Source organism: Carassius auratus, unplaced genomic scaffold (genome assembly GCF_003368295.1).
Source record: "Carassius auratus strain Wakin unplaced genomic scaffold, ASM336829v1 scaf_tig00024910, whole genome shotgun sequence".
NCBI classification, from domain to species: Eukaryota; Metazoa; Chordata; class Actinopteri; order Cypriniformes; family Cyprinidae; genus Carassius; species Carassius auratus.
The window spans coordinates 1-15,139 of record NW_020525382.1 but is presented as its reverse complement, the minus strand read 5'-3'; the positions used below and the strand labels follow the sequence as shown (position 1 = coordinate 15,139).

The window sequence follows — 15,139 nt, the reverse complement described above, 5'->3', positions numbered from 1 at the left end:
GCGTCTTTCCTTCAAGATTTTTTCTTCCTTTTGTCTGTTTTACCCCTTCTTTCTGCATGCATGCTCTCCATGTCAGGCCCAGTTGTTACAAACTACTAGGCGATCTTACAAACTCGCTAATTTCGCTTTTGAAATCCCACTGTTCACTGCGAACCACAATCTGACTTATAGGGTGGGGTCATTTGACTTTGCTTGGAAAATTGGTTAAACTATATGACATATAGCCTATATATGTAATGCATGATCAAATTTTATATGCGGTGCTATCTCTGCGCAAGTAAAGGTATGTGTAACCCAGCTGTATTCCTTTGGCTTATAGCTCCATTGTCCATCATATAGGACCCTTGGGGCTAATTATTACAATTTACTATGCCTTTTGTTATTCAAGAGAGATCCATGATATTATTTCCTCATTTTGCTTACTCTCTGCAGTGGAGGTCTTAAATAGTTCAGTTTTCTGCTTTGATTTCGCTAATTTGTCCACTTTTTCACTCAATAAAATGTGTGGTTACTTCAGAAAAAAATTCCATTTAATTATTGTTGTTATCATTATTAATGAGCTTTTTTAAACCACACCCTTCTCAGCTGTTAAGTCTCCAAAAATTAACTAAATAATTGGTTTTATGTATTCAGTATTGGAATTTAAGCGCCTTCGTGACATTTTCCGTGATCTTCACCAATATTTAGACTCCTCTCCTTGGTTCGGTTGACCTCATTTCCTCCTTTTATTTTCTTTCTGTTTGTTCCCTTCTGTAGGATTGGTGTGTACAGTTGAGTGGAGCTTTGACTTGTACCTCTTTATCTGTTGTTTCCTGCCATCATCCCTCTCTCTTCTTCTGGCCATGCTGTAAGGCCTCTCATCCCATCCCCCCACTACACGCTCTGTTATGATCCCTGTATTCTGTGATCCCATGCTCCTCTCCCCCCTCACTAGACCAGCTCTATGAATCAGCCACAGGGAGAGACGGAAACGATTCTGTGGTTGTGGTGAGATTTATGACTGAAACTACATGCTCAGTAGGGCAAAATATTTGGTGTGATTAGCAATGTAGACTTCACTTTTGCTTTGGTTCCACACACTAGCCAAGTACTTTAAACACATGCATTTTAAAAATAAGTGCTTTCTTGTTAAATTACATTTTGCATGTGATGGTTGTAGTGTAATGGTTAAAGATTTATGCAAATTTGCCAAGTTAGTTGGTAGTGACATGTTTTACATATAGGCTATTCTTATGATAGCCACTGAATAATACTGCTCAAGAATTTTAAATATAACACAATAAAAGTTGTGTTATTTATGTATTTTATTTGTAAAAAAATGTAATTAATTACTTTTAACAGTCACTCACATCAGGCAAATATATATATATATATATATATATATATGTGTGTGTGTGTGTGTGTGTGTGTGTGTGTGTGTGTGTGTACATACATAATTTTCTTATTAGAACAATAAAGGCAGATGTTACTACTTACCTTAGCAAAGTCTTACCTTGAGAACAAATATAACAAATATATTAAAGTCTGTTTGAATGTATTAAAATAAATAAAAAAAATATAATATTCCTAACCTTTCTGCGTCCAACTATGAATACTCTTACGAGCGTTTTTAACCAAAGTAGCGACACAACGAGCGGGCGTCGACATGAACCAGACTAACAAAATGTTGTCACGCAGGCTGCGCTCTAGCCCCTTCACTCAGCCTCACTGAACACACAATGTCGTCATGAAAGGGGCGGTTCTGGAGGGAATATACTTGAGGCCATTGGACATTCCATCTGCCTCTCACTTTCTGTCGCCTTTCTATTGGCTACTAGCATGCGGGTTTATCTCGCAATCTCTTGCTGCTCTTGTATAAATGCCGCTTACTTTTCTACCATCAACGTCCGCCGGATATCATAGTTCCTATTATCAACTTATTTCCCCTTAAACTACACTTAGTAAATCATGTCTGATAAATGATTAACAGCCATTCTGCGCGTCCTGACCAATCCGTGTTTTTTTTTTCATCGGTAGACCTTGTCGAAAAAACCCTTGACTCCCCTGGGCACATGAAACTGGACACCCGAGCTTTCGAGGCCCCTCTTTTCCACGCGGAGGAATACATTGTTGCTGCTCACAATGTGGATGGAGGTGGTCAAGATGTCTACTAGAAGAAAGAATTCACCTCAATTGTAACAACATAAAGGAAGTCGTGGCACGGGATTGTTTGGATACAGACCTGCAACACTGTATTTATGACGTTGGTGTTTTTGTAGGAGGATGTCAAAGGAGTAAAAACACACATGGTTGCTCCTCTCCGCTTTTAATGCGCCGTGCTTCAAATTCTTTCAAGTTTTATTGTTTTTCCCTACGAGATTCAACCTTTCTTTTTGACTGTTGGATGTAAAACAACCGATAAACAGAGGTAAAGCTTTTTGGCTTTTGTTCGTGTTTTACTGGGTTACTAAGATGAATTATTTTAGTCTCGTATTAACCTCATAAAAATCACATACTTGCATATTGAAGTTCCATTTAGCAAGTTTTATGGATGTGTGCTTATGAAAGTGGGGGGATGCATTTTTTTCTTCATTTAGAGGCTGTAGTGGAAAGTCCTGCCCAGTTTTGTGCTGGTGGTCTTTAACCCAGTTCTATCCTAAAAGAAGTGACTCCTTTGTCCTTTTATCAAAGCAAGGATTAGTTTTGTGGGGAGCTTCTGAGTTTAAGTGACTATAAGAGCGAGCTGTCAGTGCACATGTAATTTACAAATAACTAATGCCTGAAAGTTACTTTAATCGGTTAGACTTGTTCAAATCCTACTTAACTTAAGCACAGTAGTGAAGCGTTGTTTTATTCAGGTTTGCTTTTCATAAAAAATATCTTTGGTTAATTCACTTACTTTTTTGAATATTTTTTTTTGGCAGGAAATTCCTCGCCCCAATCACCCCCCCCCCCCCCCCCCCATCAAATCGCAAGTCTCTTGGGGAAAAGTTGACTATTTGTCGCGGTACTTTTATTAACTTTTGATTAATCCCCAGCCAATCTATATACATTTATCTCACAATACATGAATAATTGAGATTGTCGGCTCGATGGCTGGTTAATATTAATAATAATGCCACCCTTATCAAAAGTACGTGCTCGCGATCGCTGTGGCCTATTTGTTTTCGACATGGTTAAGCTATCGGAATACAATAAGTTTACAACTGAGAAGAAATATTGACATTGTTCATGTCTGTATGAAGCTTACACAAAGAAAGGGCTGTGACTGAACTCTAGTTAAAAGTGTTTGCACATTCAGCGATTGAGGTGGGTTTTAAAATAGACATTCGCGGGATATTTTACGCATTTTTATTGATAACGTGGATTTGTTCGGGTAGCCTACATTAAACTGGTGGTTAGTGCTAACACTTTGCGCTCTCTCTTACAAACCACAAATGGCTGCAGTGATACAGGACTAAAGATACTATTTACCTTTTAACTACGAAATACGTTTTAAAACTCGTGTTTGGCTTTGTTTTTGGTGTCACCTTTTTAATTTATCTTTGTAGTAGGCCTGTGTGTGTGTGTGTGTGTGAGAGAGAGAGAGATGGAGACCTTTACCGTTAGGGATGGAAATCGTAAAGAATTAAACGATTCTGCTTCAGTTCCTCTCATACTTATTTCTTGGCGATTTTAATAATTTATAAAATAACATTTGGGGAAAAAAAAAACATTTACAGCCCTATAGGCATATTTTTGTGGTAAATTATACGACATTTTCAGATTTCAGCAGAACCAACATAACAAATCATAAGTAGCCTAAATGTAGGTCTACATCTCTCGCATAGGTGTTATTTACAGACTTTCAGAACTGTCATGAATGCATCATGAAACTGTCTCTAATTTTAATGCAAATGGAAAACAAACATAAAGGTGATAACCGGTTTCATTATTATTTATATAGAATGTAGGCCTACCTACATGATGTGCAGGCCTTATCTTATTTGCATGTTGTCATACTAACAACCAGTCATGAATTATGTTTATTTAAATAAGTGGTTTATTTCACATTCCACGATAAATAACTAGTGAATAAGATTAATTAATTAACAGCTCCGACTAATTCATAAGTGTTTTCGATCCACTATACACTATTAGGTTCATAAGAATCATTCGTTCGGAAATCGAATTGCACTGGTGGGATTTTTTTTTTTTGTGAATCACTTAAAAGAATCGACTCCTAGAGTCACTCGTTCAGGAATCGGATTAGACTGGTCGCTATGTATTTTTTTAATGCCCTAGATAAAATGAACAATAGGAAATGCTGTCAGATCACCGTGATCTTCATGATCAAAAAGTGCTAAATGTATTGTACATCATAAATAATTTTTAAATATAAAAAGAACCGACTTTTGATTCCAAACTCTAATATGTTATCATATGGCCTTCACCTCATTCGACAATTAGGGCTGTTTATATCAGTTACAATCGCTCAGTGTCTCTCGTATTTGGGATCTTTGTCACATTTTACATATCAATATGCTAGTATACTGAGTAAAATATATATTTTTACCTGTGGTTTGGCAAAGGCTTGAGGGGGATTTGGGCTTTGTTACTATCTTTCTTGTCTTAATTATTAAAGGGACCACATTCTTTATGTTTCCATTTAGCTGTTTCTGTTTGGGAGTTTGGGAGTGTGAATAATATGGGCTTTCAAGGTGTGAAAACACTTTTTTTAGCCATTGGCCACTAAAGAGAAACTAATGGTTAATACCCGTTTGCTTCCAACAGCATACAGGACCCCTTAAGATGTTTCTGAGAAAAAAAAAAGTTTATCATTTACCAATATTTTTACATTTCATTGTATTTTAGCAAAGAAAGGGCAACTTTTAAAAGATTTTACTGCAGTTGGTGGTTGTATAAAATGTTTCCGCCTTGTTGGATGGTCTCCTTTTATGCAAATCAACTGGCCAGATAACTATAAAACATAAACAGAACAGAGATGTACAATAAGTTAAGAACATTGATTTGCATGTTCCATGTACTGATATCATGATTTCATGGAAACTTATTGACTGGTGATTGCATTTAGTTTCCTTGCTGTGCTGATGTTTCATAACACAACACAATTATTAATAAGATTGGCAGACGTTATAGAAGGACTGGCTCTTTCAAAATAAACAAAATGTTTGTCTTGTAATGCTTTTTTGGTTGTTTCATTGTAACACAAGAAAATTTTATTCTGTAAAACATACAGGATGTCTTTGGCCAAATTAATTACCAGGGATGTTTTAGATTTACGATTAAAATCTTGGCCAAAGATAATAACTTGGCACTGGTTGTTTGTGAAATCTCCTAAAGCGATTCATAGTAAGTTAATAAAAATAAGTCTCATTTTTCATTTGAGACAAGGAAATACTGGTAATATACTCTTAAGAGATATGTGTATTATAAGAACAATACATTTTCATTTATATCTACAATGGGCCCTCTTCACATATCCCGGTTTCTCAACAGTGGAAATCATCATAGTTGGGTTAACTTGAAAAGCATTCCCATTTGCTCAAATAGCAAAAGAAAAACTCCAATAAAAGAAAATAAATTGAGAGAGACTGATAACGTCAGTCAGAAGAGAGAACGATGGTCAAATTTACCGTCCTTCCCATAAAAGCTGCATTAGAAATACCATAACATTAGCGTTGACTGTATGTTTTTTTATTTTATTTAAATTTTTTTATGTACAAAGGTGATATAATACAAAGAATAGTGTTATAAATTTACATACATAAAAAAAAATACATATATAAAAACCTTCTAGGATTTATGATGCTGATCATCAGAGTCTTCTAAAGGGCTGGGTATAGTTTGAATTTTATCAGTTCTGATTCCGATTCTGCTAATTGAATCAGATTCTTTTTTCCGATTCCCAGTATCGATTCCAATGTGATTTAAAAAATGATAGCAAACATTCATCACGTGTCTCTTATTTCCAAACCATGTATTGGAGCTGAATGCCATGAATAAAAATCAACAGGCTACAAAAAAACTGAACTCTTTAAGAGCTGTTTGTGTGCAAAATAAAACTGCATGATTCAGGATCAGTTTTTTTCTTTTCCCCAGTGGAAGTTGTGGTTCTCTCATGATTCTGAAGAAAAAAACATTAAACAACTAAACAAAATTACATGTTATTTCTGAATTAATGATTAAATGACTCACTCAAGATTTACTTGTTTCATTACTGGATGAATCAAAGTTCTTAAACGAATCTCTTGTTTGATTTAAAGACAAATACATTTTAACAGTCCCTTTTCGACACCTACCGGCAATGTTACCGATAAATCTTCATTTGAAGTGTCAATTTACTTTCAAAAGATGATTTACTCTATTTTAATCGCTACCATACACATCGTACACACAGTTTATATAACTATAAACTTAACTATAAACTTTTATTACAGTACTTCTGTGATTTTAAATGCTTGAAACACAGAAATAATGATACTGTGTGGCTGAAAAGACTGTGAAGCTGTTTCATTCATGACAGATGACAGCTGCTCTCTTTAGGTCAATGGCAGCGCTAACTAGGACTGGTCCGATTTTTTGAGCTTTGAAGCTTCAGTAGTAATCAACACCGAATGTTTGAAACTTTGGAGGGAGGGGGCTGAACATATTCTACACCAGACGCGAGCATCATGTCACAATACAACAGAACCTATTATGCAGTCTATACTGGATGCGGCGCGGTGCGGAGTGACAAATTCCTGACAGTAAACTGCTGTTGCGTTCTATTTATGATGCACTGACACAAATTTCAAATGATTTACAACAGTTGCTTTGTTGCATCCAGTGAAGACAGACTTTAGCTGGCGTGGCGGGGCATGGCACGATAAGTGTAGCGTCCGGTGTAGCATGGTGTAATAAAGACAGGGATCTCTGCGTGTCTGTCTGTTTGTATTTCTACTATGTCGAGAACCATTCATCCAATCGACTGGGTTAAATGCACAGCATGAATTCTGAGTACCATACTCCGCTATATGTCACATCACTTTTCTCACTCAATTTAAAGTGCTCCCACACAGCTGAGATCTTCGGCATTTTTATATTCTCTTCCAGATTAACTGAATCATGAACCGTTTCGCAGGGGTTGCCAGGTGTTCGAGGAAAAGAAAGAAAAAAGAATATTTGAATCTCAAAATTGAAAATTGAATCTCAACCTATCTAATGATATTCAAATAATTTTATATTCAGGTCCAGCCTTAAATGTTGAAATCACACTGGTTTGTTTGTACACTGCACGGACGAACCAAGTGATCACAACATTGATCACACACGTCAACAGTTGAGAAATGAAAAAGACGAATCATTGCAATTTAGGAATAGAATAATGTTGGTGTTTGAATCGTGTTTGCGATCTTTAACTATCTACTAAATTAAAGTTGGTGGTGACACCTCTCTTGCAACATGTTTAGCTATAACAGATATTATACTTAGATTTTTTTGGCTTATGGTCGCAAATGTAGCCAAACTTTGGAGCGCTTAGATTATCGATCAAGGTCCTGGCAGATCGGTAGGTCCAGTCCTCACAGATTAAGAAAAAAAGTGCATAGGAATCGATAGGTCGAATTGAAATTTTAATTTGACAACAAGTATCTGATTTCTGACCTTAAAATATCCGATTCTGGAATCGGAATCGATTTTTTGATTCCCAACCCTAGTCTTGTGAAACGGTTCCATTCCTTATGAGGACACTCGACTTTCATTACTGCTTTTCTCATTCACCTGGTCTTTGGACAGCTCACCCCAGCTGTGTCTCTCTCTGGTTTTCTCCTGCAGGGTTCTTTAAAGACAGAGGGTTATGAACGAGCCTCACCAGAGAATGGCTACAGTGGGAACAGATAAAGAACTCAGTGACCTGTTGGATTTCAGTGCGGTAAGGAAGAGAGTATGGAGTCTTTGTTATTAGTCTGGACAAAAGCTCTCTCTCGTAAAGAATCGCTTTATGATTCCATATTCACTTCAACTAAATCTGACCTTGTTGTCCGAGGATAGCTGTTGTTCTTCGTGCCACTTCAGACTGATCAAATCTCTTGTCACAATGCCTGCTGTATTGTTGGTGGCTATAAACATTGTAATGAATCTTTGAATCATGTGCAGTCTCCGATTATGTTCTGAGAAGTGTGGTTTGCCATTTGAAACCTCTCCAGCATAATAACCATCACTCAATCCTCTCTTATCCTTATCCTTGCATTTATTATTCTCATTTCACCTGTTGTTAAAATCTGATTATTCTTGGCGGTCATGCTATCCTAAATAGCATTAAAAAATATGGAATATAAAAATGTTAATCACTTGATTCATTGAATGACTCGACCATGCTTAATTTATTGCATTGGAAAATTGCCATCTACTGAAGCAGCGAATCTATTAAGACGATACATTGATAATCAGACGTGCCAGACCAAATGCATTATGATCTCACATCTAATTACAAATTGTTAATGGTTTAGCTACTCCCTCATATCGCATTCATTTTCCAGCCTTAAACCTTTGTCAAAAACTAAAGGATTTGCATATTATACATTTTGGTATCTTCTATCTTATGGTGTAAAAGGTGTTCCACATTGTGAAAAATGTCTCCCACACCAGAAAGTCCCTCTCATGCACCATGCAATGCCAGCACTGTTGCTGCTTATTGGTTTCTGTTTGCACTTCAAAAACAAAGAGACATCATCCATCCATGTAAACGTCCTCTTCTGTCCTTTCTGTGAAACCCTGAATTCTTTGTAGTATAAGACAAGATGCATCTTCAAAGAGGCATACTACTTTGTGAGAAAGGGTTTCTTTCAGATCGAACCATTTTAGTGGGTTATATCCGCCAAAATTGACATGACCTTTAGCATTAAACTTTTGAACAAGCTAAGCTTGACGTCACATAGCGTGAATGCCCAATAATGCTGAAAAATCGCTGTCTGTGGGCACCTGTTGATGTGAGTTTTTCAGGATATGCTACATTGCTAGAACTTCTGCTTCTTATTTTTCTGCCTTAGATGTTTGCACCCCCTGTGGCTAATGGGAAGAACAGACCAACCACACTTGCTAGCAGTCAATTTAGTGGTTCAGGTAAGTCTAAACACATGCCTTTTCTCGTTTAGAGAGAAATGTCACATATTGCTTAAATTTGCCATATTTGTGCATTTGATAAGTTTAAAGCGGTGTTCTTTATAGCATTGAAGATGTTTGGGCCAGTTGCTAAGTGCTCATTCCTCTCAACAGAAGAAGAGGACATGCTGCTGCTTGTTTTCCTAAACCCCCTCTTTTATTAATTCACCGTAGTATATCCAGAGTCAAAGCTCGGGGCAGTTTGGATCACTTTGAACTGGTTGTTCAGTTGGAGCACCTATTGCACAAACTTGTACATCGTAAAAACTTTGTTAGGTCAAGAGGAGTGACTGATTTGGATTGGATTGCCGTTCATAATCAAGTTTGTGTCCAGAACATTTTAACAGCCTGTGTTGTTCCTGTGGCTCAGTGATAGAGCATTGTGTTAGCAGTGTAAAAGGTTGTGGGTTCAATTCCCAGGGAACACACATACTGGTAAAAAAAATAAAATTTTATAGCCTGAATGCACTGTAAGTTGCTTTGGATAAAAGTGTCTGCTAAATGCATAAATGTAAATATAAACACCCTAAAACATCTCTTTGTCATCTAAAAAGTGTTGTTTTTTTGCTTTGTTTGTATGTTGCACTTACTTTATAACCAGTTGCACATCACTCTCACAAAAGTGTTATTTTTGCGACCATTGTTGGCTTGTGTTGCTCCAGTTAAGATTGTTTCAGAAGCTGTCAAAGGCATGAACGTTAGGTGCATTTCTCTTCAAGTCTTTTCAGTCTGTCTGTCTGTCTCCCAATCGACACTCCAAACATTAGCCTTGAATAAGAACAATCTGAGAACAAAGCCTTAAATAAAGGCCAAATGATTCCCCCACCCCACTGAGTAAAACACTCCTCCCCCCACACAAGAAAACACTTTCTCTCCCTGCCAACTGACAGGAAATAGACCCTCTCTGAAACAAAGCTCTCTCATACCTCCCACCACCCCGCAGGAGGCCCGCATGAAAACAGCAAAAGAAACCCTGTGAAAGATCACCAGCTTCACTCTCGGTCTGTGGCGGCCCAAAGTGCCAATTACATAGCAGGGCCAAGCTAATAATGTCTCAGTTTGAGATTTTTATTGCAAGAGCTACCTGACACCGGGGTGACCCCGACTGTTAAATCTGTCACTTGTGAGATGCTTCTACAAGGTCTCCACATAAGTCAACATAAGCCTCACCCTGTGAACTCGGTATAACAGGGGTATGACATGTACTTGACATGTAGAGGTCCAAGGGACAGTTTCTCAGCATTATTCATTTAAACTCTTAAAGGAATTATGAGTTCAGTACATCTTAAGCTCTGTTGGCATCGTTTGTGAACACATTCTCAATGATCACAAAAATTAATTTTTTATATTTATTATTTGCAATTTATCCAATTAGTCTCATGTTAAAACGGATGTCTTGTAGCTGTAAATTCAAAATTGTATCTTAACATTTATTGTATTGCGTTTTAAAGAATTAAGGGATAAAGGAAATTTTATTTTCTGTGCTAACATGTCACAAATGCTATTGAAAGAGCTTGACATTTAATGAACCTATATTGAACATTCCTTGAAGATCATAAAAAGTATTGCAAATGAACCAAAGCTGTGATCTTGACCTATTTGCATGGACTGGATTGCTTTTCAATTTTAAACCATTGGTCAGGAGTTAAACTTCGACTGTCCTCTACTATTCAATCTGGCCATTCACAAAGTAAGGATATGTTTAGAGAATGCATTGGCCTTCAGACGTGCATCTGTTCCTAAAGACAAAAGTGCTCGGGAGGGTGATAATTGCATTAAGCCATCTCCTCCTCCTCCTTGGGCATAGCCATGGTGTTTGTGGGATTGTTTGCATGGGAGGACTTCACCAGGCGTTCTCTCGCTCACCTCCACAGCTGCCTAACATGTCACCCACTGAGGACAAGGTTAGGACAGGACATAGCCCATTTCCCCCCTTGTCAAACCCAGCACATTAAAGCCCCTTTCACATTGAAATTCCGGATTACTACACAGGTAATGTGTCCCGGCAATTGTTCCCGGATCGTTAGATTTTGGTTCATTCACACTGCCAGTGATTTCCTGGAATATCTGCATGCATTCACACACAACCCGTTAAGGTCCCATAATGACATGTGACATCATGACGTGACGTGTAATTTACGAGTCAAAAACGGCAGGCACGTTTACTTTCAATAAGGCCCCGTCCACATGGAGACGCGTTTCTGTGAATACGCACAAATTTTTTATCGGATAAGTGTTTTGTCCACACGCATCCGGCATTTTCGTAAGGTGAAACTGCAATTTTTTTAAACCGGGTCCCAAAGTGGATAAATTTGAAAACGCCGTCTTTGCGTTTTCGTCTGGAGGGCTAATCCGTATATTTTCAGAAACGATGACGTCATCAGCCCACGTCTCCCCCCTAGTCAGACACCTCTAAGTCCATGTAACAGCAACAAAAACATGAACAAACACTGAACGATTGTCTTTTTATTAACTAACATTAGCACAGATTAATAAATGTATTATTCCATGTTCGATTGTGTACCACGCGCAAGGTTTATGAGCATAGTCCAAGTCTTCTTCTCTGTTTTTAGTGTATCTCTGTGTCAGAATTACAGTGCCACATACTGGTCTGGCATGTATACTACATCATTTTGCGGTTTCGTATGGACGCGAATATTTCTTGAGACGAGGAAAAAAAAGATCGGATTTGGGTAAGCTCCTTCTCCGTGTGGACGGGGCCTTAAGCTTGCGAAGAATCTCAGCTTTAGCGTGGATAGTGAGGAGCTAACAGATCTCTGCTTCATTACAGTTCGCACATATTTTTTACTTGCAAACGTTGATCTGCCTTCAAAACACCCGGTAAAAGAGTTGCACGATAACGTGCATCATCACTGACACCTTTTCCGCCATTAGTTCCGGCTTTTGAATCAATCCCGGGATGTGTTTGTGTTCACACAGAAGACAATCCGGCAATTTTCTGGGACCAATGAGCAGTGTGAATGGGGCTCTTCACACACACACACACCTCAAGCCATTATTGCTTTACTTTCGATATCTGCTGCCAGCTGAACTTGAATAATGGCATGCTGTGTAGCTGATGTATTTGAAGGACTGTATAAAGGAAATGATCTTTCCTCAACGCAGGAAATGGAATCAGTTCCTGCTTGACTGAATGTCAGATTTGTCTTTGTAGAATTACATTTTGATGATTCCAGCAAATAAGTGGCCAATAACTCAAAAAAAAAAAAAAAAAAATATATATATATATATACATAACAAAATTTGTCAGAAAAATCAACAGTTTAGTTTGCTAAAATGGTCATTCATAAAAAAAAAAAAAAAAAAAATCTACCATTATAACAGTCTGACAGGTCCAAACCATTCCTCATGTTAAACATCTTATCTGGTCCTTCTGTGTCTGAATCTGTAGCTCTGCCACTTCATTTTCCCCCACATAAGATGCTTCTGCCAGGGAGATTCTTTCACTCACTCAGTCAGTGCCCACTTCATTTCCCATGCTGCCTGCGTGGGCTCCATAGATCACGGCTGTCAGTGTGGATGTCGCTATTTGCTCTGCTTTGTTAGCTTCATCACTCATGCTCAGCCTTCAGTGGCCGCTCTGGCTGAGACCCCTCTTCTCTCACACATTTTTAATTAGACATAAAAAAAAAAATGCAAAAGGAGAATATGAATATTCATAAACCAACTGCATTAATATGCACAATCATGCAAATCAGCATGCAATTAAGCCATGTGTCTTTGGAGAGCTTTGCATTAAGGCATAAGACAGGAGGCAGAGGGGAATGCTTTATGAGGAATTTCTGCTCCAGTACACTTTAAAATGTTGCAGCAATATTTTAGAATATCCATTTTTCTACATATAAAGCATATTGAGGGCTATGAGGAGAACCTTTAACACTCTGTATCATGTATGTCTTTAACTGAGACTTGTGTTGTCCCTATGGGTGTCCACTCCCAAATGTAAAATGACGCTAATTACACAATTCTTTGATCAGCCTGTTTTTGTTCTGCTTGCCGTGATACCCCCCCCCCTCCCCCCAACTTGGTTTAATGAGATCCAGTGACCGAATGAATGCTCCCTTTATGGCCAGCAATGTTGAGACTTGCTAAATGACATGGATATTAGTGTGGTGTGATGGTTTTGGATGAGATTCAGAGGATGTCTATCAAATACAGAACCACCCACCAAACGTCCAAAGGCCTTAATGCATGAAAAGAGAAATTAAAATGGGCCTTGATGTGAAGGTTTAGTGCATGTCAAAATCGAAGTATTGCTCTGACAGTGTGTGATCACTTGCTTTGTAGGTATGGAAGAGCGTAGTAGTCCCTGGGCTGCTGGAGAGCAGAACAGTCCCTCTTTTAACCAGGTAGAGGTAGACCCAGTGCCTTGTTTGCGGTCTAAAGGTGTTGTTGGGACATGTTTTATAGTTTTGACCTGCTTCTGTCTTGATTTTCCCAGAACTATGGAGAAGGCTCACACTACAATGAACACGATGGACTATCTTCCCCATTCCTTGGCACAGGAGTTAGTGGTGAGATTTACCAATTTTTGGTCGTTGATCTCAAAGCTGCCGATGTAGAAACTGCCCCATGGGTTGCCCTGGAAGTTGCTTAGGGTAGTCGAGCCCCTCTTTGGCCTCAGCAAGTGGATTCACTCTTAAACTCCATGTTCTGGAATTGACTTCCAATTTCTTCAAATAATTGTAACATTTTGGACTTTGTTTGAAGTGTTGTGTGAGGGTTTCGTTTCATATGTATTTGCTCACAATGCCAACGATTTTTACTTGCAGGAAAGAATGAAAGGGGGCCTTACTCTTCCTTTGGGGGGCCAGGTAAGTTGAATCAAGTCTTGAGCAACTCCTGAAAGTGCTTTAGTCGCCTGCTTGACATCATGCTGTAACTTTTGATTCAAATCGGCCATCTTGTTGTTCCTTATAGCCTGGGTTCCTGCCCTCAGACATCGCCATGCCTTCTTCAGATGCCATGTCTCCATCCGGACTGAAGCCCGGCTCACAGTTTTATCAGTCATACCCCAGCAACCCCCGGAGACGCCCCTCAGATGGAAGCATGGGTAAATAACTTGCAACAATTACTAGACTTGTATCAGATCAGTCAGTATGGAAAGAAAGAGTACCTTTGTGTATGCTTTGATCTTTTTCACAGAACCCCAACCAAAAAAGATCAGGAAGCCACCAGGACTGCCATCATCAGTGAGTGAACTTTCTGAAATATTCTTACTTGTTTCCCACTAAAAGTATTTTATTGCAGCTTTAAATGATCAAATTTAATGATCAGAGTTGTGAGGAATTACACAGATGTTAAGGAAGCAAAGTCCTGCTTACATGAAGTGTTGTATCATCTGAAAATGGTTTGACATCAGTCAAAGGTTTAGCTCCAACACCTTTCAACACATCTGCCTGGAAAGTTTTTGGTAATAAAATTATGGCAGGAAGGTTCCAGACCTCATTCAGAGTAGAAACATTTTTAATATGACGTGAACAACAAGAACATGCTTGTAGGGGTAGATGTAATAGTCCAGAGATTTTACCGTTGTGTCTAATGGTTGGCGAACAAAACATTTAAGGCACATCCTTCTAAAAACATCACAGTTGACAGACTTTTGATTTAACAGGGTATGTATTTTAAATTGCGTCAAAATATTTCAGAACGTTTGACTATTGCACATCGGCGTCAACTTGACCAAACATGCAAGTAGCCATACCCCTTTTTTGAGTCATGGGAAGAGGAACTGTTGTTTCTTGGTCTAAATCCACATAAGCTCAACACTTTGCCCTCTAAACCCCCTCCTCAAACACGATCCTTCAGATTTGCCCATGCTAGACCTTATCCTCCCCCTCTTCCAAAGTGACCCAGTTGTGAGTCCCCTTTGCACCTTTCTCTCTCACTCTCTCTCTCTCTCCCGTGCTTGTCTTAGCTCAGATTAATGGCTTCTGATGAGCTAAGGTTCTAGCTCCTGCTGAATCCCACTCTACGGCTCCAGTAGAACTTCCTCTTG

The 15,139-nt window shown here is 38.5% G+C and overlaps 1 protein-coding gene across 2 annotated transcripts; it reads left to right on the top strand.

Annotated features, from left to right (window-relative positions):
- Window positions 1-1,866: 1,866 nt before the first annotated feature.
- Window positions 1,867-14,411, top strand: LOC113078255 (transcription factor E2-alpha-like). Of its 2 annotated transcripts, XM_026250578.1 has the most exons (8): window positions 1,874-2,407; window positions 7,795-7,891; window positions 9,009-9,081; window positions 13,429-13,490; window positions 13,583-13,655; window positions 13,914-13,955; window positions 14,062-14,194; window positions 14,287-14,411. In XM_026250578.1, exons 2-8 carry the CDS (start codon window positions 7,817-7,819, stop codon window positions 14,339-14,341), a joined length of 513 nt encoding a protein of 170 aa, XP_026106363.1. In that variant the 5' UTR covers window positions 1,874-2,407; window positions 7,795-7,816; the 3' UTR covers window positions 14,342-14,411. The 2 variants fall into 2 exon arrangements, with proteins under 2 accessions (XP_026106364.1, XP_026106363.1); XM_026250579.1 differs by lacking the exon at window positions 7,795-7,891 and having other exon boundaries at window positions 1,867-2,407.
- Window positions 14,412-15,139: the final 728 nt, after the last annotated feature.